The sequence below is a fragment of the Physeter macrocephalus genome, chromosome 18 (genome assembly GCF_002837175.3).
Source record: "Physeter macrocephalus isolate SW-GA chromosome 18, ASM283717v5, whole genome shotgun sequence".
Taxonomy (NCBI): domain Eukaryota; kingdom Metazoa; phylum Chordata; class Mammalia; order Artiodactyla; family Physeteridae; genus Physeter; species Physeter macrocephalus.
Window position 1 is genome coordinate 35,311,455 of NC_041231.1, and position 24,010 is coordinate 35,335,464.

At 39.4% G+C, this 24,010-nt stretch overlaps 1 protein-coding gene across 12 annotated transcripts in view; it reads left to right on the forward strand.

The window, feature by feature from the left end:
* Window positions 1–24,010, forward strand: part of CFAP20DC (CFAP20 domain containing) — a 297,986-nt gene that overhangs the window by 240,782 nt on the left and 33,194 nt on the right. For 7 of the 12 annotated variants that reach the window (XM_024124132.3, XM_028479359.2, XM_028479361.2 and 4 more), the window contains one exon: window positions 19,625–19,719. In XM_024124132.3, coding sequence (XP_023979900.1) covers window positions 19,625–19,719 — 95 coding nt within the window. Of the gene's footprint in view, window positions 1–8,191; window positions 8,274–8,661; window positions 8,937–19,624; window positions 19,720–22,050; window positions 22,146–24,010 lie in introns of those variants that run through there. The other 5 variants (XM_055079649.1, XM_055079650.1, XM_055079648.1 and 2 more) reach the window with 5 other exon arrangements.

Sequence of the window (24,010 nt, forward strand, 5' to 3'; positions counted from 1 at the left end):
CACAGGCTCCGGACGCGCAGGCTCAGCCGCCATGGCTCACGGGCCCAGCCGCTCCGCGGCATGTGGGATCTTCCCGGACCGGGCCACGAATCCGTGTCCCCTGCATCGGCAGGCGGATTCTCAACCACTGCGCCACCAGGGAAGCCCCAGAAGGGTTATTTTAAAGTGAAAACATTTGGGCTACAGAGACGCAGAAAGAAATCTTATCTGAACTTCCCTTATCTGACTAAAGCAGAGCCTCCTGAAAATACAGCTGACATTCAGCTGCCATGAAGACAGACTGCCCATTTCCAATAGCATCAAAAAACTTAAAAGAACCTTCCATACCTTCCCACTGAAGCCCTAACCTCCCCCGCAAACTTTAAGTCGGTCTATAAACTTACATCTCTGGCTACTCAGTGAGTTACTTATTACTGAGCAGCTCCCATGTACACGTGTAAATGAACTGTGTCTTTTCTCCTGCTAATCTGGCTATTGTCAGTTAATTTGCAGGGCTCCCACCACTGGACCCAAGTTGGAAGAGGAAAAAATTTTCAACATAAACACATTCATGGTAGCCTCAGATTGGAAACAACAGTCTCCTTCAGTAGTAAAAGGCATAAGTAAACCGTGATGTATTCACACAACAGAATAGTATTTACACTCAAAACCATGGATGAGTTTTATAAATGTAATTTTCAGGGAAAGAAGCTAGACAGCTGAGGAATACATATTGTATGATTTCATTCATACAAAGTTCAAGAACAAGCCTAGAGCTTCCCTGGTGGCGCGGTGGTTGAGAATCTGCCTGCTAATGCATGGGACACGGGTTTGAGCCCTGGTCTGGGAGGATCCCACATGCCGCGGAGCAACTAGGCCCGTGAGCCACAACTACTGAGCCTGTGCATCTGGAGCCTGCGCTCAGCAACAAGAGAGGCCGTGATAGTGAGAGGCCCATGCACCGCGATGAAGAGTGGCCCCCGCTTGCCACAACTAGAGAAAGCCCTCGCACAGAAACGAAGACCCAACACAGCAAAAATAATAAATTAATTAATTAATAAAACAAAGGACTAGTCTTTGCCAAGGAATGATTGAAGTTAAAAAAAAAAAAACAAGCCTATTAAATGATAGTGTTAGAAGTCACCATCGGAGCTACTTTGGGGGAGCAGGGAGTGTAATGAATAGGAGAAGGAGGGAAAGAACCTTCTATTCTTGGCCCAGGTGGTGCTTATAGTAACTTTCAGATCATACATTGAGCTGTAGATTTATTTGTGCACGTTTCTATGTGTATGTTGCACTTTAATAAGATAATTTATTGATAAGATCCATTAGTATAATTCTTAGTCTAATATAGTCAGTTTGCTCTTTCTGGTATTTCAGTGTTTCTGTATCTTCCTGCCTTTTTTACAATTTAGCATGTAAGTTTTCTATAGAACAAGGACCATCTTTAGGTTGAATAGAAGCTGTAACACCATGAATAATTATAATGATGATGATGGTAGCTTGGCGACAGGAAAGAATTATTACCCTCCTTGGCAAGCCCAATTTACACACTAGAATGGTCCCAGCAACAAAAGAATTCTGATTATTTCCTCCATATGTTTTAAAAATAGCATTTTACCATCATATCTGATCAAAAGTCCGTTTATCACCCACATGAGCCTTCTATCACAATTTTTTTCATTAATTGAAATGTTACAATTAATACACCCTGCAACTCCTGGGAAATAAATCTAGTCAACTTAAGATCCTGCCAGCTTTCTCCAGTTCTTTATTTTCTTGTGCAACCAGCCAACACTAGGGGAAAATTAAACTGTCATTCACCTTACAGATCCTTGTTTTTTAGCATATCATTGTTTTATTTGACTAGTGAACATAAAGGAATAACCAAACTTTGAAAAGAAAATGGAAATCAGTACATAAATATGGCATCTGATAATCTGACACACGTAATGATGAAAATGATACCCTGTAGTTATTCTTTACAAAAGCCCAGAGAGCTAAATTAGAATAATAAATTAAACCCCACCTACTCTTTCTGCACCATTAAGTCCCAATTATTCTGTAGAAAGGTTTAAATGGTTTTATTTTGTATTCTAATTTCAAGGCAATTTTTCTCTAGTTAAAGTTCTAAAAGGCTGCAAAGTTTTATGCTGTTGATTTGCTGAGGGCTTACTTACAAAGCACTTAACACATAGTTGTCTTACAACTCTCTAAAAGGTGTTATATAAGATTGAGAGTGAATCTTTTTCTGTAATTTCAAATAATAATAACTACTAACACTATTACTACACCTATCACTGTTCACTCCATCTGTGTAGCAGGCACTAAGTGGTGAGAGTTTCCATATGCTATATTATACTTTAATCTCTACCACAGCCCCAGTGTTGTCAGTCCTATAATTCCAATATTCTGGGTGAGGAGACAGAGGCAGAGTTTAACCCAAAGTTTGTAAGGCTAAAAGGAAATTTAAGTTCAAATCAACTTTAATTATGTGCTGTGTTGGTACCCCAAATATATATCTAATGTCCAACCCCACCCTGGATTGTCAACATGTTTTCTATTGTGATGATGATAGTCATTGCTGTTGCTACAGTCCCACCCTAGCCATTTGTTCATACAGATATGCAGCATAGAAATGTGTTAGTGTTCCATTTGGTGACCAACCAAGCCTTGCCGGGTTTTAGGAAATCAATCCTAGAAGTCAGGGTGGTCAATCTAAAGTCATGGAATTTTTCTCTTTGATTCCCCATTGCCTCCCCATTATTCCTTGTACAGTGCTCTGCACATGAAAATGTCTGTGGATTCTCAGCAATAGGATTTCCTTTGTAAATAGGGTTTAAATATAAAATTAATTTCTTCATCTGAGAGGCCCAATATGCTACAAACATCCATCTCTGAGGGATGGCCCCAAATCAGACATTCTGTGGTTCCCATTCTCCCTGTGCATTTGGAATCGGTCCTTATGCAATAGGTTGGAGTTTTTATGAGAACCTAGCACCTTAACTGTGTGCTAGAGCTGTTGTATGAAATACTCACGAAATCTTCTTTTTTTTTTAAATTTTTATAGCACTTTTTGATATCTGAAATCATATTCATTTCTGTAGGGGAGGAAAAACTTTTTCCCTCTATCCTCCTAGGTCCTCCTGCAAGTTAGACTGACAAAAGACAAATTAGCAAAACAAAGAGAAAAACAAACAGAAGTTTACTAACGTGCAGCGTACAAACACATGGAAGAACTCAGTGATGAGTAACTCAAAGAAGTGGTTAGAACTTGGGCTTATACAGCATCTTAACCAAAGAACAATAAATTTTGTAGAAAAGTGATAAGGCAAGGGAAAGAGACTTTGAGCCTCCGAAGATGGCAAATTTTGGGAGGATAAATATATGGGGGAAACTAATGGAAGATGAGAGGTAGTTAGTAAGGTTTGTTGTATAGAGTCCTCTGGTGCCATCCCTGGCAAGAGTCTAGAGTTGTCACCAACGATTAAGAATCATCCTCCCCTTCCTGGAAGAGGTGGGTAGAACAGAGAGTTTTTCTTTTGTCTGCTTCTTCTCATTGACTTCAGCTCAAAATAATCGTTAGGCCAAACTGGCATATTTTAGGATGGCATATATTCTGAACCCCTTCACTTCTTTATATATTTATTTATTGTCTTTCTCCACCCCTAAACTATAAGCTCCATGTGAGCAGGGACTGTGGCTTGGTCACCACTCTGTTGTCAACACCTAGAACTGAGGTATAAAGTGGCATAGAGCAGGCATTCAGATATTTATTTAATGTCCCCCAAAGATAAGAAGATAAAACCTGTTATTTGGAGGGACAGTTGTTTCCCCTGCATCTTCAGTGATGTTTATTTGGAATGAAAAATCCTCATTCTATGTGCCGCCTTCTGCTGTAAAATAATATTTAAATCTCCCATAGAAATATAGAGGTTTAAAAAAAAATAAAAAGAAAGAAATATAGAGGTTCTGAAGGACCTCTTGAGAAATAAACCATAGCTTTATACAGTTTTGCTCAACCTTTATTTTTCTGTTGGGAAAATACGCTCAACAGATGTCATTCACCTGTGCATGCTTTAGTAGACATGAGTCAGGACCCTCCTCATAAACCCAACAAAAGCCCAGAAGTGGACTCTGGCCTACCCTGGATCTCAAGCCTGTCCCCATACTGGAAGTGAAGGAAGGCTTATACCCCAAACCACATGAAGTGAGTTGCCCATAGGAAAGAAGAGCTAGGTTCTCAGAATAGGTAGAAGAAAAGTGTGTTCAGCCAACCAAAATCAAAGCTACCACAATATGTACTAATGGATAGGCTTTAATTCTTCCAACAGGTCACTTCCTACGTATTTATTATGTTCCATGTATACTCTTTCTTTTCCACTTCTCTTTAAGAAAAAGTGAATGGGAATAACGTTGAGATTACTTTGAATTATTTTCAGTGTAATTTTTAGGGAAATTACTTACATATCTCCATAATGAACCTATTTTGGTAACATTACACACAACAAATATCTGGTTGTCACACACTAGTTAGCAGCATTTAGCAGTATTATTAAATTTCAAGCACAAAAAAAGAGAATTTTACCCCCCAAAAGGTTGAGAGTTACTGTTTTAACAGATAAAACTCCAGACGGCATTGCAAAGATCTGCTACACAAAATATAATCATTATTTTATAGTTATAACTATGGTTTTTTAAGAGCAAGAAACAAACCATTAATAAGCCAATCTAATTAATAAGCATTAGATGTCTTGACATTTAAATTGACTTCATGCAACTAAAATAAGCAAATTGAATTTTCTGATTTACTCATCAGGCACTCTATAGATACATTTTGCATTCACATCTTAAAAACATAATAAGAGAAATTTCATCTATGTCTGGTGTGTCTGTTCCTGCCAAATTCCATAACCAACTTGGATGACACTAAGCTGACACTAAACTCACATCACTTTTTTTGTCTTCATTTTATTATTATGTGATCTTCCCAGGTAGTTGATTTTTTTGTGTGTCTTAATTGAAGCATTCTGAAGTTACTACATATTTCTGCTGCTTAGATGAAACTTCTGGCATGAAAATATCAAGGGAAAAAATTGAAATGTTCATTCCCATGGCCCTCATCATAAAAGAAAGTTTTCACTTTATCCTGACTTGACTTTGAATATTTAGGGAAAATGCTCAATGTGTAGCCTTAGTTAATGGCACTACAATGTCACACTCCCTGTTTAACATTCAGCTTTGTTAATCAAGAAAACCAGATTGGCTCTCTGCATGTTGATTAAATTGATTACAGCTGTAGGCCTTGATAGCATTTTTTTTTCAAGTGTCTCTAATTAATCAGACAATGCTTGATTAGTTTTTTCTGCTTTGAGGAGATAAGTTGACTTCCTTGAGAGTTTTCACCCCAAAAGTATTCCCCTCCAATGAACGGTAAAGGATAAGTGAGTCACTGCTTAGTTTTCCGTGACACCGAGACCTTTTATCTTCCAGCAACTAAAAAAAAAAAAGAAAATAGACCCTTTGAAAAGCTGATTAAAACATAATATTAAACTTCTTTTCACACACTCCCATGAATACATCTAGAATGAGAAAAGGCTGTGTGTTCCCGCTGAGCTTTTAACCGGGCCTCCCCTCTATGGTAGAGCATCTTTCAGTCTTTCCCATTGTAACGATTCTTTGTCAAGTTATATCATTGAATTGTCAGACCTGACGTTGCAAATTTCAGTTCAGGAACCATTTTGTTTTAATAATCGGGCTTGTGTATGATGTGTTAAAAATAATAAGCCACCACCTATTTTTTTAGTCATATCTATAGCATTAGATAAGGCAGCTGTTGTTTATGCAAATGAAATCTTGACAATTTCCTGGAACTTTACCAACATTTATAAAGACCCAAAATGTTCTGCTTTCATCACTGAAGTTGATATTTCCAATGGAGAAGGCTGCTAGGATCAGCTCAGATGGTGTGTGTTGGCATTGAGGAAGGCACCCCATTTTCCTCCCTCCTCCTCCATTGGTTGAGGGACCAGTCAATACTCCTGTTTCCAGTAAGCACTTGTCACATAAAGCACTTTTTTATAGATATTTTTAAGCCATGTTTAAGAAGAGTTTTCTTATAGATGCCGTCAAATTGGAAGCTCTTGAAGAGCAAGAATCTGCCTTTTAAAAAGAAAGTAGTTTAAAAAAAAATTCAACCAGAGTGAGAAAAATTCAATGAGAAAAATAGATTTGAAAAACAGGTCTTACTCTTCCACCCCCAACTTCACATCCCTACTCCCAGGTTAACAGTTTCTTGTGCATCCTTCAGAAACTTTCTATGCACATACAAGAAAACGTGTTTTGTTTATGTATTTTTTCAACATAAATGGGGTGAGACTCTATACTGTTCTACAGCTTGATTTTTGGATTTTTACTGGATAGATTTTTGGACCTCTTGCTGAATTTGCACATGACGTTCAACACATTCTTCATTAACTGCTGGATATTATTTCATTGTTTTGATGTACCATAATTTATTCAGTCAGTTCTCTGCTGACGGGCATTTCGGTGGTTTCCAGCTTTTTGTTACTGTAGACAATGCTGTAGTAAATATCCTTATGCACATATCTTTATGAGCTTGGGCAAGTATGTGTTTACAGTAAGTTTCTAACAATGAGATTACTTGGTCAAAGGTAATTTTGATAGATATTACCAAATTGTTCACTAATTTACATTCCTGCAGCCCACACTGAGTATCATCAAACTTTAGAGCTTTTGCCAATTTGCTGTGTGTCAACAATATCTCATTATTTTAATTTGCATTTCTATAATTATATATGCGGTCAAATATCTTCCCATATTTGGGGGAGGCAGGACGCATTTATATGTCTTTTCTTCTGACCTGCCTGTTCATATCTTTGGCTACTTTCCTGGGACCATATCTTGCATTTGTTGAGTACCCTCATATATCCGATACACCGTTGGGCACGTGGATACTCAATAACTATTCAAATTTAATTTATATAACATATGGGACACACAGAAAGAATCTAAAATATTACTTGCTGGAGTGTAAGATCCCTGAGGTATACTGCCATCTCTAGAGACCTTCACTCTCACAGGATGACAAATACAAGATGTACTCTCAGGAGACTGCTGTATATTACAACCTTAATCTGATACAATGGGAGATGAATTTTGTCAAGGGGCAGGTTCTGTGTTCCTCATATGTATTTTCATACACATGTGGACTAAATTTCCAAAATAAAAATCATTATTTCTTGCCTAGATTATACAGCAACAAACTCCTAACTGATTTTTGTGGCCCCTCTCTTATTCCCCACCAATCCATTCTCCACACAGATGCCACCTTGATGTTTCTAAAATGCAAATCCAAGATTCTTCTGGCTTAAAATCCTTCAATAGATCCACCGGGCCTTCAGAATAAAGTAGGAACTGCTTAGCTTGCCATATAAGTCGCTGCCTTCTTCAGTAATTGTTAGTATGTCTTCATTCCACACATATATAAACACCCAGTGCCCATCACTTCACACAGCTAGAGGGACCTCAAGCTCTTTACATCTTTCTGCTGTGGTGCATGCTGTTTGTCCCTTTTAGAATATCCTTCTGTCTTTTCTCTATCTTGTGACCTCATTCTCATCCTTCAGGAGGAATCCTGTCATCACTTTTGCTAAACATAAAAAGCCTTGCCACAGCCCTTCTCCTAACAGTAAAAGGTCCCCTGGGCTTACCTCTTTTTAACAATACTTGCTTCACTCTCTTATAAGTGTTCATCTAACAGTCTGTCTCTAGGAGACTGAATTCCTCAAGGATAGGAATCATGTCTTATCCCTCAGTACACAGCACAAAGTCTGCAACACTACAGGGGCTCAATAAACATATATTCAATGTAAAATTATAAAGCAGCTAAGCTGACAACAGTGTAGAGAAGCCTTTTTCCATGTTGTTTCAAGTAGATGGGATATTAGCTCTTCACATGTTATAGTTGGATTTGATGGCTGATGCCTGGATTTGTGCCTCCAGAGTTGAATTATCTGCTGTATCTAATGAGTCGATGTATGTAAAATAATCTCAAGATCGTATGTCATTAATATTTTCTTAACCTAAGGGAAAATACTGCCAAACAGGAAAAATATTCAGTTCTGCAGAGAATGTATAAAGAATATTTAGTAGAGTAAAAGAAGTTAATGATTTTTGTGATTTCTTGTAGCATTGAGCCCTTGGAGAGAGCAGTGTCCTCTCTGTTTTACGGGTTTACTTGCAAAGACATGGGCAGGAGAGGTGATTTCGTAGAGGCCAGAAGAAAGAAAGAATATGATTTTCCTTTTGTATGACTGTTTGCTACGTGTCTCTAAATAAACGTGGATTTATGTGAGATAAAAACGCAGTACTTGTTTACATAATGTGTTTCCCAACCTTTGCTACAGAAGAGACACGATCCTATTCCAGATGTCACCATAATGTAGACATCCTCCGAGAGTACTTTTATGAAGGGAAAAGAAGAAATGTCGATGAGAAGAATAATTCTCATAACATTCTTAGCTGCCTTTTCTGACTCTTCTTATTCCTCCCACTACTCTCAGAGCGTGTTCTCCTGACCTCCTCTCTAGCAGGTCTTCCTCAGAGAACTGATCCACATTCCAATCTTTTCACTCTCACCTGTGTATCTTTCTCTTATAGCTCTGGCCTTCCTACAAGTATCCATTCATTCAACAAACATTTACTGAGTATCTGTGTCAAGCCCAAGGTGAAGAAGACAGACATGATTGCCCGCCTTATGGAACTTACAGTCTGGGCACAGCTCCTCTTAAGGAGGCCCTCTCTCTTTCTAGATTCTGGTCACTCTTCCTCCCTTGTCCCTTAAGGCTGGGGGTGGGGGGATGGCAAAATCCCTAGGATTCTATACTGTCCCGTGTGGTTCCCCTATACCCGTCCTTACCTTTGTAAGAAGCCCTTTCTTAAACCCTCCTCAAATCATCCTAATTTGAGTGTGCCAAGTGTTTTCTGCTGGAACATTGACTGATATTAAACTTGCAGTAGACTTAGAACTCAGGCAAGGCTTCTCTGAAGTAAAATCTGAGCTGAAAGATGGAGAAAGTAAACTAGGTGTCTTAGTCCATTTAGGATGCTATAACTATATACCATAGACTAGGTGGGTTATGAATAACAGAAATTTATTTCTCACAGTTCTGGAGGCTAAGGTGTCCAAGATCAAAGTCCTGGCATATTTGGTGTCTTGTGAGAGCCCTCTTCCTGGTTCATAGACAGCTATCGTCTCACTGTGATCTCATATGGCAGAAGAGGCAAGGGAGCTCTCTGGGGTCTCTTTTATAAGGGCACTAATCCCATTCATTAGATCTCCACCCTCATGACCTAAGCACCTCCCAAAGGCCCTGCCTCCAGACACCATCATATTGGGAGTTAGAGTTCATCATACGAATTTGCAGGGGAGGTGATATAAACATTCAATCTATAGTATTAGGCCATTATGGGAAAAGAGACTAAGAATGTGGCTCTCCATCTGAAGCCTGGGGGTAGAGTGGTAGTAACAGTGAGGGAAAGGCACAAAACTGTGCTGTAGAGATAGTAAGGATCAGACTATGCAAAGCTTTAAGCCAATGCAGAATTTGGGATTTTGCCCTAAGAGCACATTTTGAAAAGCTCACTCTGGATTCAAGGGAGTCCAGGTTGGCTGGGAGAAAAACAAAGGAGAGATTCTAAAAGCATAGATTATAATGGTGGCAAATGGGTATGGAGCAATGTCAGCATATTCAAGAGCTAAGACTGGGACCTGGTAATGGATCCTAATATTTCTAACACATCTTCACATAGAGAAACAAACAAGACCTCAGGTTCTTCATGTGCTAAACCAAACTCCTGTAACATCTCCCTGATTTCCCAGTTCATTCATTGGTACCAATACTGTTTTATTCCCAGAACCCAGACTTTAAGCTTCCTCATTCTCTCTTCAGACTGGCTTCTACCATGTGACAGGAAATGTGGTCATCAGTGGCATCTGAGTTTCACTTCTTTTGGCTTCCATCTTCATTGTGGGACTATCTCTCTTTTTCAGATCCAGTTTCAGAAGTTGTAGGGAAGCACAACGACTGGCCCAGATTAGGTCAGTTGTCTACCCATGGGCCAGTCAGCTGAGGCCCTGGGCTCATATAGGAGCATGATCATTCCCAGAGTCGTGTGGTCAGAGAGCTGTTCCAAGGAGAAGGGAGAGGAAGGAGTTCTGGACAGACAGTTCCTTACCTCTCTCCTAGTGCATCTTGGAGAGAGATTAGAATTGTTCCTTAGAAGCCCCAAGGGGTAACAGTAGGAGAAACAGGTGAAAATGAAAAGGAAATGTTTTTCCTCAACATGAGGAAAAACTTTCTAATAATCAAAGCTATTGGAAGATGAAATATGGTCTTTGAAAGTAATAAGTACACAGTCACTGATGGTAATCAAGTATAGACTAGGTAAGCACTTGTTGGGAGTGTCTGAGAAGGCCTTCAGAACCAGAACACTGAGAATCTGGTTAGAGTGCTCCTGCAGGAAACAAACCAAAAGTAAACAGTAACATCTTAATACTTGCTCCAGTCCATACTAAGACACATGCAAAAGAGTTCCCAACATACTGTTTGTGTTTCCAACTTACTGCTTGAGCTTCCTGCTTCAAATGAGAGATGAATCCTATGAAGAAAAGCTATTGAGAGCTCTTATGTTTAAATTTCAAAAAAATAGAAACATATATTTTCTTAGTTTTTCATCCTAGTAAACATATTTCTGAACCAGCATGCTGTTTTCTGAGGCAGAAAATTAAAAATTTTCTGTCTTGGCTATAAAGAGACAAGCGTGTGTCCCCAGGTTGACCCCAAATTGTGTGTGTACCAAGCACATGATGAGAAGACAATAGCGTGTTCCTAGCAGGTAGAGAAAGAGTAAGATAGAGGCAAAATGCAAGAGTGGGTTGCAACAGCAGCATTATTTATTGTCATGGAAACTTTCAAGTCTGAGTGGCGCTCAGTATTCTGGACTAACAAAGAGACTCAACAGTCATGCATTCAGTAAATATTGAGGAAGTGCGTATTCTGTGCCAGGCACTCTGCTAGGTGCTGGGTAGAGTCAAGTGGGGGAGGCTTCATTCACTGAACGATCAAACAAATGAGGATGTAATTATGAACTCAAATAAGAGCTCTTAAAGAGAAGATCACAGTTGCTCTATTAGAAGAAGTAACAAAGGAACTCAGCTAGATTAGAGAGCAACCGTCCAGGAGGACTTCTCAGGAATGTGATGCTTGAGCCAAAATGTGAAGGTTGGATATGATTTTACCAGGATAAGGAGGTGGGGTGGGTAGGAGCAGGGGAGGAGAACATGGTCTAGACAAGGGGGCACAGCCTGGGCAAAAGTCCTATGATGGCAGGGATCATGGCATTTTTCCAGAAATCAAGAGAAGCCCAGTGTGGCTGGAGCATGGTGAGTGAGAGGGAGAACAATGCAAGATGAAGTTGGAAAAACACATAGAGACAAGGCTATGCAGAGCCTCAAAGGCCAAGGTAATAATTCTGGTCTTTCTCCCAAATACGATAGCTTCCCAATGATGTTGAAGGGTTTGAAAAAGAGGTTGACATAATCAGGTTAGCATTTTGGCCATAGTGTGAAGAACAGAGAAGTGAAGCCAGAATGAATGACTCTAAGGGGATCAGTTCAGAGCTTTTACTTCAGATAACAGGAGGCAAGGTAGTTGCTTGGACTTTGGTGGTGGATGTAGAGATGGTGAGAAAGGTAGATTCATAAGGCATTTCGGAGGAAAATTGACAGGAATTTTCATAAGAGCCTTGAGAATGTTCCACTTCACAGTTCCTTCCTCTAAGACAGGGGTCATTCAACTACAGCCTATGGGCCAAATCCTGCCCATTGCAGGATGTTTTTTCTTTTGTAAATAAGATTTTATTGGAACACAGCCACGCCACTTGTTTACTTATCGTTTATGTCTGCTTTCACACTACAGCAGCAGAGCTGAATAGTTGCAGCAGAGACCTGTGGCTTGTAAAGCCTAACATATTTACTATCTGGTCCTTTACAAAGAACCATGGGTTTTACACTACAAAAACACCTCCCTGATATTCCAAGATGCAGAAGTCCTTAATTCAGGGTCCAGAAGTCCACGAATGGGCTTCAGATGATCTCTGACCTCCTAAAATTGAAAGAAAATTTGGTATTTTGGGCCATTTTTCTGGGAAAACAGTTTTCACCAAGTTTTAAAAAGAATCTGTGAATTCTCCCCTAAGTGAGCTATTTCCTAGTCCTCTCCCCAGTCTGTTACCTGGCCCTAGAAGATGTTTAAAACCCAGACTGCTTTCAGTGAATAAGAAATTTACACTGGTACCAAATGATAAATATCAATAAGTATTGTATAGAAATTGCTGCAAATTGCTAAATTCCTAATAGAAGATCTCCTGTATAAGTATTTCACACTGGGCTAGCTCCTCTGACCCAGAGCTTATGATAGCAGGTAGCTCAGTGCTATAAATGAGAGCTATGTAATAATTGTTGTCATGTTTTAGATTTCTCAAATAATTACTCACCCCAAAAAATATTTAAATGTATACAAGATTGTAGGCAGTTTCCTTACAAGGGAATTCCTTTAGGGAACACACAAATAAGCTGATCAGCCCACAGCAGCCCATGTCGTTTTCTGTTAGCTAGAATGCTTCTTCCATCTGACTATGAGCTCTCTGATTCCCCAGGATCTGACACACAGCAGTTCAGTAAATGATTACTGTATATGTCGACAGATGATCAAGCTAACTGTTGCTCTCATATCATGCATGTATTTGTATATATGTGTGTACGTGTATATACATATATGATGTATTTATAGGAAGCACGTTAATGAAATAAATGTGTGTAAAATTCTCTTGTAAACAAAATCTTGTTTTTAAATGAAGGAACTGAAACCACAGTCTATCTTAAGTGAGGACATTATCCTCAGTTGTAAAAATATCTGAGTCAGCTGTGATTCAGTTAAAGCTCACTGCCTCCCTTCAGAACTCTAACATGAAAGTTGAATGGAAAGAGCATGGTATTTGCAGGGGGCAGGATTTTCATGTTAGATGAATTTGTCCACTGTGAGGATTCACAAGATGGTATTTATCTTTCATCTACATTATATTTTTTGTGTGGTATTTGAAGTGAACCCATTGTCTTGACCCTTAAATAAAACACACCTTCTGGTGACAGAGCTCAGCATGTATATGTGTGCCTGCAGGTCCTTTCTCTTCAGTTTCAAGAGGAGAGGCAGGGGTGGGAGGCCTGCCTGGGTCCACGAGAGAAAGGAGGAGGAAGCAGCCCCCGAGCATGCTCGGAGAGCAAGCCTGACTGAAAAGGATGCTTCTCCACCAGAGGAGCTGGAGGTTTTCATTACAGGTAGAGAGAAAAGGATTATAGTCAGAGCTGAGGAAACCAAACAAAATAGAGTATCAAGTCCAAACGACAGGGCAAATATGGAAATGGGAGAACGAAGAGCAAGAGCAGGTTCCAGAGCACAGGCAGCCGGGGTGAGAAGCAGGCCAAGGAAGTGGCTCAGACCTGAGCTAGGGCTTGACATGTGTGAATGAGCCTGATCTGGCGCTCCCCCATCCCTAGATGTTTGCGGCCTGCTACTGGGAAGGCATGGGGGTCAAAACATGGCTTAGCATTAAATATCACTTATAAAAATGTAAACATGTAAGATACAGGTGCTAGACTACACATTTCTGGCTTATTAACAAGTCACAGAAAAAAAAGATTACTCTTGAAAAAATGAAATTATTAAATATATATGAAGTAAAATAAAAACAAAACAAACAAGAGAAAGAGGAAAGTTATATGATATCACTTATATGTGGAATCTAAAAAATAATACAATTGAATCTATATACAAAACAGAAACAGACTCACAGTCACAGAAAACAAACTTACCAAAGGGGAGAGGTAAGGGGAGAGGGATAAATTAGGAGTATATGTATACAACCTACTATACATAAAATAGATAAACAATAGGGTCTTCCTGTATACCACAGGGAACTGTATATTCAGTATCTTGTAATAACCTATAATGGAAAACAATCTGAAAAAAATATATATATATTATATATATAACTGAATCACTCTGCTGTACACCTGAAACTAACACAATATTATAAATCAAATGTATTTCAATAAAAATCAAGCAAAACAAAAACAAACAAAGGAAGAAACCATCCCATGCTTATATATAACTGAATCACTCTGCTGTACACCTGAAACTAACACAATATTATAAATCAAATGTATTTCAATAAAAATAAAATAAATTTTAAAAATACTTAAAACAAAAACAATGTCACCAGGGTAGGAAAATGGTATAACCTGAAGTGTCTCAAGGTGTGGTGTGGTCTGTGGACTCAAGGTGTGGTGTGGTCTGTGGACCCAAAAGATGGAACAGTTCCAGATGCAAAAAGGTGGGCAGTCTACATATTCTACCCTCCTCTCAGGAGATTCACAGCCTGATAAAGGCTCTCATCCTGCAAGAAAACCTACTGGTTGACTGTTTAGCCAAATATTTTCCATATTTTATAGGTAACATGGAAACCCTTTATTTCAAAATGTACTTTGTTAATGCTTACTTAATAAAAAGCCAAATAAATGAGTTGTTTTGATTAAAGTTTCTTAATTGAATAAAATCTTCTAAATCTTAACATCACTTGTCAAGAGAATTCTGCAGTCATTTTTTTTTTATATCTTTATTGGAGTATAATTGCTTTACAATGTTGTGTTAGTTTCTGCTGTACAACAAAGTGAATCAGCCATATGTATACATATATCCCCATATCCCCTCCCTCTTGAGCCTCCCTCCCACCCTCCCTATCCCACCCCTCTAGGTCATCACAAAGCACTGAGCTGATGTCCCTGTGCTATGCAGCAGCTTCCCACTAGCCATCCATTTTACATTTGGTAGTGTATATATGTCAATGCTACTCTCTCACTTCGTCCCAGCTTACCCTTCCCCCTCCCCGTGTCCTCAAGTCCATTCTCTACATCTGCATCTTTATTCCTGCCCTGCCATTAGGTTCATCAGTACTGGTTTTTTAGACAATGTAATATTACTCAGCCATAAAGAAGAACGAAATTGAGTTATTTGTAATGAGGTGGATGGACCTAGAGTCTGTCATACAGAGTGAAGTAAGTCAGAAAGAGAAAAACAAATACCGTATGCTAACACACATATATGGAATCTGTAGTCATTTTTACAAGATAAAATTAGATGCACCTTACACCAGAATAAACTCACAACATATACCAGAATAAACTCCAAATGGATCAGAATTCTAAATGTGAAAAATGAAACCATGCAAGTAACTGGAAGAAAAAAAGGGTGAATTTCTATAGAACCTGGTTGTAGGGAGGAACTTCCTAACTCTGATTTGAAATACAGAGGCAGGGACTTCCCTGGTGGCGCAGCGGTTAAGAATCCACCTGCCAATGCAGGGGACACGGGTTCAATCTCTAGTCCGGGAAGATCCCACATGTCACAGAGCAGCTAAGCCTGTGTGCCACAACTACTGAGCCTGTGCTGTAGTACCTGCAAGCCACAACTGCTGAGCCTGCGTGCCACAACTGCTGAAGCCCGCACACCTAGAGCCTGTGCTCAGCAACAAGAAAAGCCACCGCAATGAGAAGCCTGCACAACGCAACAAAGAGTAGCCCCCGCTCGGCGCAACTGGAGAAAAGTGTGCATGCAGCAACGAAGACCCAAAAGTAAATAGATAAATAAATAAATTTATTTTAAAATATAAATAAATAAATACAGAGGCAATAAAAGAAAAGATTGATGCATATGACTACAGAAAAATTAAAAACCTGTTGCATGGCAAAAAATATCATAAGCAAACACAGATGACAAAATGAGGGAAAGAGACAAAAAAAAAAAGGACCTGATGGAAGAAGAGCAAAAGACATGAACGACAGGAAAAAAAAAGATATAGATATAAAATACACACATGCATACACATATATATTAAATAGCCTTAAACATATGAAGAGTCAACTCTACTCATAATGTTCATAATGAGAACAAATGCAAAAAAATGGAAATCAAAACTACTTTAAGTTATCAGTTATTATCTCTCAGATTGGAAAGCATTAAAAACTTGACAACATAATATTGTGACATGTCTGTAGACAAACCAGCAGTCTCAGACATTGCTGCTGGGAATGCTAATGGGTACAACCCTTGTGAAAACAATTTGTCAGTGTCTAACAAAACCAAGTGTGCATTTACCTTTTATTCCAGGAATCCCACTTCCAAGAATTTATCTTGAAGGTATATCTCCACATATACAAAAATAGATATGCCCGAAGTTATTCATTGTAGCATTAATTGCAGTAATCACAAAATATTTAAAACTTGCCCAAACATAGGACAGTGGTGAAATAAATGTATGCCACACTGCAGAGTACTATGCAGCGTAAAAAAAAAAAAAAAAAAGAATAAGGAAGCTGTCTATGAACTGGTATGAGTGATTTCCTGGATATATTTTAAGTTGAGAAAACGAAAGTGCAAAAGAGTAATTATAGTATACTACCTTTTACATTAGAAAGAAGAGGAATGAAAAAAATAGACGTGTATCTGCTGAAATTTTGCAAAAAGAAACAGACACAAGAACTAATGAATTGATTACCTCTGGAGGAGTGGGTGGGGATGGTGTTGAAATGATGAAGGGGTGGAAACAGACTGGAAGAGATGAAGGAAATCTAACTCTTACTGAATATGCTTTTCTGTAAAAGTTTGACTTTTGAACTGGTAATATTTTACCTACTCAAAACAACAAAAGTAATAAAAATCAAGAATGGGGAGAAAAACTTAATACAAACAGAAGCAAATGACGCTAACTATATTTCAAATTAAGAATATAACCTCACTGACGAGGTAGGAAAAAGAATTAGCCTAAGTAAATTTTGAACATGGTATTTTAACTAACGAAAAAAAGAACCATAAACAGAGAATCCTAGAGAGTAGATTTGGGGTGTTTTATTGGTTGTTTTGTTTTATTTGCTTAGTTTTGTTTGAAACTACTTTTGGTGTGTTCTCTACTTCAGAAAGTAAGTAAATATCCTGAGGCTAATGGGAGCCAGGTTCCTCAGTGTCAGAAAGGAAAAAAGAAAGATGAAAATGACTCTGTGGTATTATATTAGTAGTAGAGGAAGCAATATGACCTCATGGTTATAGACCAGGGGCCGACAAACATTTCTGTAAAAGGCCAGATCACAAATATTTAACTCTGTCATCATAGCACAAAAGCTGTCATAGACAATATGTAAAAAGGTGAACATGGCTGTATTCCAATAAAACTTTATTTATGGACACTGAAATGTGAATTATATATAACTTTCATGTGTCATGAAACATTGCTATTTTGTTTTCATCCATTAAAATATATAAAAACTATTTTTGGTTTGCAGGCCTTACAAAAACAGGCAGTGGGCCAGACTTGGCCCATGGGCATAGTTTACCAACCCTTGATAGAGAGATGATGATAGATAGATGATAGATAGAAAGATAGATAGATAGATAGCAGATGTGATAAAATGTTTAAATTGGAGAATCTAGGTGAAAGATATATAGAAGTTCTTTGTACTTTTGAAACTTTTCTATAAATCTGAAATTACTTTAAAACAAACAAAAATCACAAAAAGAAAAACTCTGTACTTTCCATAGCTACTGCTGACAAGAAAAACATTAACCAAATCATTGGCCTAAGAAGTAATGTCTTGCCTTTTATAACATCTGCTTTTTCCTGCATGTCCATGGACCACGGTAGAAGCTACTACTGCCATCGTGTGGCGTTTCTAATTTGTCGCTGGGGTGTCATCATATGATAACATTATTTTTCTCCTGTTCATCTTTGCTCTCCATCTCTCTTGCCGAGTAATGAAGCCACTGGGCTAGTAATTTGTATGTGACCTTGTAATTTTCTATAATGTAGGAATTTTTTGGTCTGCTATAATTAAATGGACTAAGTAAAAGGTGCTTATCAGAAAATGCCCCATTAGCTTGGAAGTCTGTGACAAATCCTTTCTGATGTCCTTAATGTGTTATTATGAAATTCAATTACACAGCAAGCTCACCTTGCTTATTTCACAAGCCATAATCTGGTGATAGCTAAGGTGAGCAGTGAGTGAAAGTATCTTAAAATAATACAAATAGGAATTGGATAATTTTTACATCAAGATCCTTTTTATACAAGAAGAGTAAATGGCTTGCAAAGAAAACTTCTATTGTATAGACTTGAAATCATTCTACAATCCTTGGCTGGTTTAATTCCAGCAGAATCCAATTCCTACCTTGGTTTATCATTGTGGGTACAGCCATACTATGATCTTCATTGATAATGAAGATGATAGTGGTCATAGCTGAAATTTGTTGACAGCAGCTCTGTACCCAGATCCATACCAAACGTTTTTCATCCATTTTTTTTCATTTCATCTTAATGACAAAACTCTGGAGTAACTATTATTACCTTCTTTTTATACATAAGGCTTAGTGATGTTATAAGTGACTTGTCTAAGTTCTCACATTTCAGAAACATGGTGCCAGGACTGGCCTGGAGAGCCAGTGCTCTTAGTTACTGGTGGGGACTGTCTCCCATTGTAGATAAAGACAGCAGAAAATGCAGAAATTTAGAAAGAAATTTTTTGGTCATGAGGACATGTTCCTGTTGAGAAGAATAAGGTCAATGACACAGGCTGCTGATATCAATGCAAGAAATATAATTCACTATGGAAAATCCTTCACATCCCCCTTCCTGCTCTGTTCCCGTGAAGAAGCTCAATAGCAAGTTTACAGATGAGGAAGGGTTGAAGTAGAACACACAGTGACTCAGGCCTTCAGGATGTCACTGACTTATATCACACCCACCCAGGTATCTGCTAGAGGGAGCAGAGAGACAGGAAAATAATGGAAAGAAGGAAAGTAAAGAGACTGGGAATGAGGCTGAAAGTTGGAGGCAGAGGGACAGGGAATGTAGGAGGTGCTTTCTGAAGTGGCTTTGCCCCCATTCATGCCGGGAGAACTGAAGTATTGAGCCATTCAAGGGCCCAAAGGCCCTCACTCTCCCTTCTTTTGTCCGCCCCTGCCCTAAAGCCCCAAGTGAATGCATACCAGCTCCCACCATCATGGCTGGTCCGTGACAGCTCCAAGACTAACTTCTCTTTTGAATCACCAAATGGACTCTTGTCATCCATGACATGTAACTTTGTCAGGCTTTCTTATCCAAAGGTCCTAAGGAGCTTTGTCTCTGCTGCATTTCTTCTTAGTTGTTGAAATAATTTTCTTAGGTGAGATGAGCTGTGCTATAGTTGATGATCAACAGTAATAAACTTTTGAGAGGAACAGTCATCATCATTTAGTTGGTGTATTTATTGAACAGCTAGTTAGTTAAGTAATTGACTATGTATTTACAGATTTATAAAACGAATATTAACTTCTGGACATCTTATTTTCTGAAATATGAAGAAGGGAAAAATGGGTTTCTGTGGAAGCCCCAGGGAGGTAAAAATCCAGCAGAAAGGTAAAATCTATATATGGAATTACAAACATGTGGTTCATTTATTTTCTTCTTTTCTTTTTAGGGACTGGTTAAATATGCTGAGCCCACCGATTGTTCCTCCCAGTCAACAGCCAGCAGAGCAGCATCAGGATTCTTCTGGAAGCTTGAGTGCTCAAGGTGGGAATGTGAAAAACAGCAAGCATAAAAAATAAAAATAATTAGCTATATATAGAGAAAATCAGTCACTTTGAGATGCCACTGTTTTTTTTAAATGCTGATCACTTAGGCTCACACACCCAAAATGAGGTAATCTGTGCCTCATTTTATAGGATGATAGGTTCTTTGCAACTAAAAGGAATTTAAAAGAGAAATTGTCCTTGTTCTCCTGAGGGTTAATCCATGGGCAAAATATAGTTTAAGGCGTAAGAGCATGGCTTTGGTGTCAAACTGACCTTCATCTGAATTCCAACTCTAGCAATTCCTGCTGTGTGACCTTTATGAATTTCAGTTTTGTAAAATAAGACTAATAATAGATGGTGCCCGCCTGCAAGTTTTTCATGAAGATTCAGTGAGGTATACTGCATATGAAATACTTGGGATAGCGCCTACCAAATACCAGTTGTTGGTATTATTACAAAGCAGACCCAATACTCCAGCATCACGGAGATCCATGTTTTCGTTAATACAGAAGGACAGCCGTTTCATTAAAGCAAAGGCTGGCACAGAGCTATGATGGGCAGTATTAGTAATAGAAAAATTAGAAGGAAGCAGGGATGAAAATTTGCCTGGGGTTCTCTTTGTTGATGAGAGCCACAAAGATGAACCATTTAGTTTCTGGCTGTGAGCAGGGAATGTAACTGTCAGGAGTGTGTAGAGGAGGGACATAAAGAATCTTCGTCAGACACAGAGGGGTTGAGATGGGAAGGGTGGGGGGAAATCTAAAATGCATAGCTGGAGTGACAGACAACCTCAGAGTGGGACTCCCTGAGATAGCTTTCCAAGTTGGATTATAAAGATGGAAGCTCTAGGAGAGCTGGGAAGATGGCAGAAGAGTAAGACACGCAGATCACCTTCCTCACCACAGATACATCAGAACTACATCTACATGTGGAATTGCACCTATAGAACACCCACTGAATGCTGGCAGAAGACCTCAGACCTCCCAAAAGGCAAGAAACTCCCCCACGTACCTGGGTAGGGCAAAAGAAAAAAGAATAAACAGAGACAGAAGAATAGGGACGGGACCTGCACCAGTGGGAGGGAGCTGTGAAGGAGGAAAGGTTTCCACACACTAGAAGCCCCTTCGCCGGCGGAGGCTGCGGGTGGCGGAGGGGGGAAGCTTCAGAGCCACGGGGGAGAGCGCAGCAATAGGGGTGCGGAGGGCAAAGCGGAGAGATTCCCGCAGAGGATTGGTGCCAACCGGCACTCACCAGCCCGAGAGGCTTGTCTGCTCACCCGCCGGGGCAGGCGGGGACTGGGAGCTGAGGCTTGGGCTTCGGTCGGATCGCAGGGAGAGGACTGGTGGCGTGAACATAGCCTGAAGGAGTTAGTGCACCACGGCTAGCCGGGAGGGAGTCCGGGAAAAAGCTGCACCTGCCGAAGAGGCAAGAGACTTTTTCTTCCCTCTTTGTTTCCTGGTGCGCGAGGAGAGGGGATTAAGAGCGCTGCTTAAAGGAGCTCCAGAGAGGGGCGCGAGCCGCGGCTATCAGCACGGACCCCAGAGGCGGGCATGAGACGCTAAGGCCGCTGCTGCCGCCACCAAGAAGCCTGTGTGCGAGCACAGGTCACTATCCACACCTCCCCACCCCGGGAGCCTGTGCAGCCCGCCAATGCCAGGGTCCCATGATCCAGGGACAACTTCCCCGGGAGAACGCACGGCGCGCATCAGGCTGGTGCAACGTCCCGCCGGCCTCTGCAGCCACAGGCTCACCCCGCATCCATGCCCCTCCCTCCCCCCGGCCTGAGTGAGCCAGAGCCCTCGAACCAGCTGCTCCTTTAACCCCATCCTGTCTGAGCGAAGAGCAGATGCCCTCCAGCGACCTACATGCAGAGGCACGTCCAAATCCAAAGCTGAACCCCGGGAGCTTGGCGAACAAAGAAGAGAAAGGGAAATTTCTCCCAGCAGCCTCAAGAGCAGCAGATGAAATCTACACAATCAACTTGATATACCCTGCATCAGTGGAAAACCTGAATAGACAACGAATCATCCCAAACTGAGGAGGTGGACTTTCAGGGGAAGATTTATTATTTTTTCCCCTTTTCCTCTTTTTGTGAGTGTGTATGTGTATGCTTCTCTGTGAGATTTCGTCTGTATAGCTTTGCTTTCACCATTTCTCCTAGGGTTCTGTCCATCCGTTTTGTTTTTATTTTTTACTTAAAAAAATTTTTTTTCTTAATAATTACTTTTTATTTTAATAACTTTATTTTATTTTATCTTACTTTATTTAATTTTATTTTATCCTCTTTCTTTCTTTCTTTCTTTCTACTTTATCTCCCTTTTATTCTGAGCCGTGTGGATGAAAGGCTGTTGGTGCTGCAGCCAGGAGTCAGTGCTGTGCCTCTGAGGTGTGAGAGCCAACTTCAGGACACTGGTCCACAAGAGACCTCCCAGCTCCACGTAATGTCAAACCAAAAACCATGGGAACTATGAACTTGCAGGCTGCAAAAAGGAGACCCCAAATACAGTAAGATAAGCAAAATGAGAAGACAGAAAAAGACACAGCAGATGAAGGAGCAAGATAAAAACCCACCAGACCTAACAAATGAAGAGGAAATAGGCAGTCTACCTGAAAAAGAATTCAGAATAATGATAATAAAGATGATCCAAAATCTTGGAAATAGAAGAGAAAAAATGCAAGAAACATTTAACAAGGACCTATAAGAAGTAAAGAGGAAACAAGCAATGATGAACAACACAATAAATGAAATTAAAAATACTCTAGAAGGGATCAATAGCAGAATAACTGGGGCAGAAGAACGGATAAGTGACCTGGAAGATAAAATAGTGGAAATAACTACTGCAGAGCAGAATAAAGAAAAAAGAATGAAAAGAACTGAGGACAGTCTCAGAGACCTCTGGGACAACATTAAACACACCAACATTCAAATTATAGGGGTCCCAGAAGAAGAAGAGAAAAAGAAAGGGACTGAGAAAATATTTGAAGAGATTATAGTTGAAAACTTCCCTAATATAGGAAAGGAAATAGTCAATCAAGTCCAGGAAGCACAGAGAGTCCCATACAGGATAAACCCAAGGAGAAACACGCCAAGACACATAATAATCAAACTGTCAAAAATTAAATACAAAGAAAACATATTAAAAGCAGCAAGGGAAAAACAACAAATAACACACAAAGGAATCCCCATAAGGTTAACATCGGATCTTTCAGCAGAAACTCTCCAAGCCAGAAGGGAGTGGCAGGACATATTTAAAGTGATGAAGGAAAAAAACCTACAACCAAGATTACTCTACCCAGCAAGGATCTCATTCAGATTTGATGGAGAAATTAAAACCTTTACAGACAAGCAAAAGCTGAGAGAGTTCAGCACCACCAAACCAGCTTTACAACAAATGCTAAAGGAACTTCTCTAGGCAAGAAACACAAGAGAAGGAAAAGACCTACAAGAACAACCCGAAACAATTCAGTAAATGGTAATAGAACCATACATATCGATAATTACCTTAAATGTAAATGGATTAAATGCTCCCACCAAAAGACACAGACTGGCTGAATGGAAACAAAAACAAGACCCATATATATGCTGTCTACAAGAGACCCACTTCAGACCTAGGGACACATACAGACTGAAAGTGAGGGGATGGAAAAAGATATTCCATGCAAATGGAAATCAGAAGAAAGCTGGAGTAGCAATTCTCATATCAGACAAAATAGACTTTAAAGTAAAAACTATAACAAGAGACAAAGAAGGACACTATATAATGATCAAGGGATCGATCCATGAAGAAGATATAACAATTGTAAATATTTATGCACCCAACATAGGAGCACCTCAATACATAAGGCAAATACTAACAGCCATAAAAGGGGAAATCAACAGTAATACATTCATAGCAGGAGACTTTAACGCCCCACTTTCACCAATGGACTGATCATCCAAAATGAAAATAAATTAAGGAAACACAAGCTTTATACATTAAACAAGATGGACTTAATTGATATTTATAGGACATTCCATCCAAAAACAACAGAATACACATTTTTCTCAAGTGCTCATGGAACATTGTCCAGGATAGATCATATCTTGGGTCACAAATCAAGCCTTGGTAAATTTAAGAAAATTGAAATTGTTTCAAGTATCTTTTCCAACCACAACACTATGAGACAAGATATCAATTACAGGAAAAGATCTCTAAGAAATACAAACACATGGAGGCTAAACAATACACTACTTAATAACGAAATGATCACTGAAGAAATCAAAGAGGAAATCAAAAAATACTTAGAAA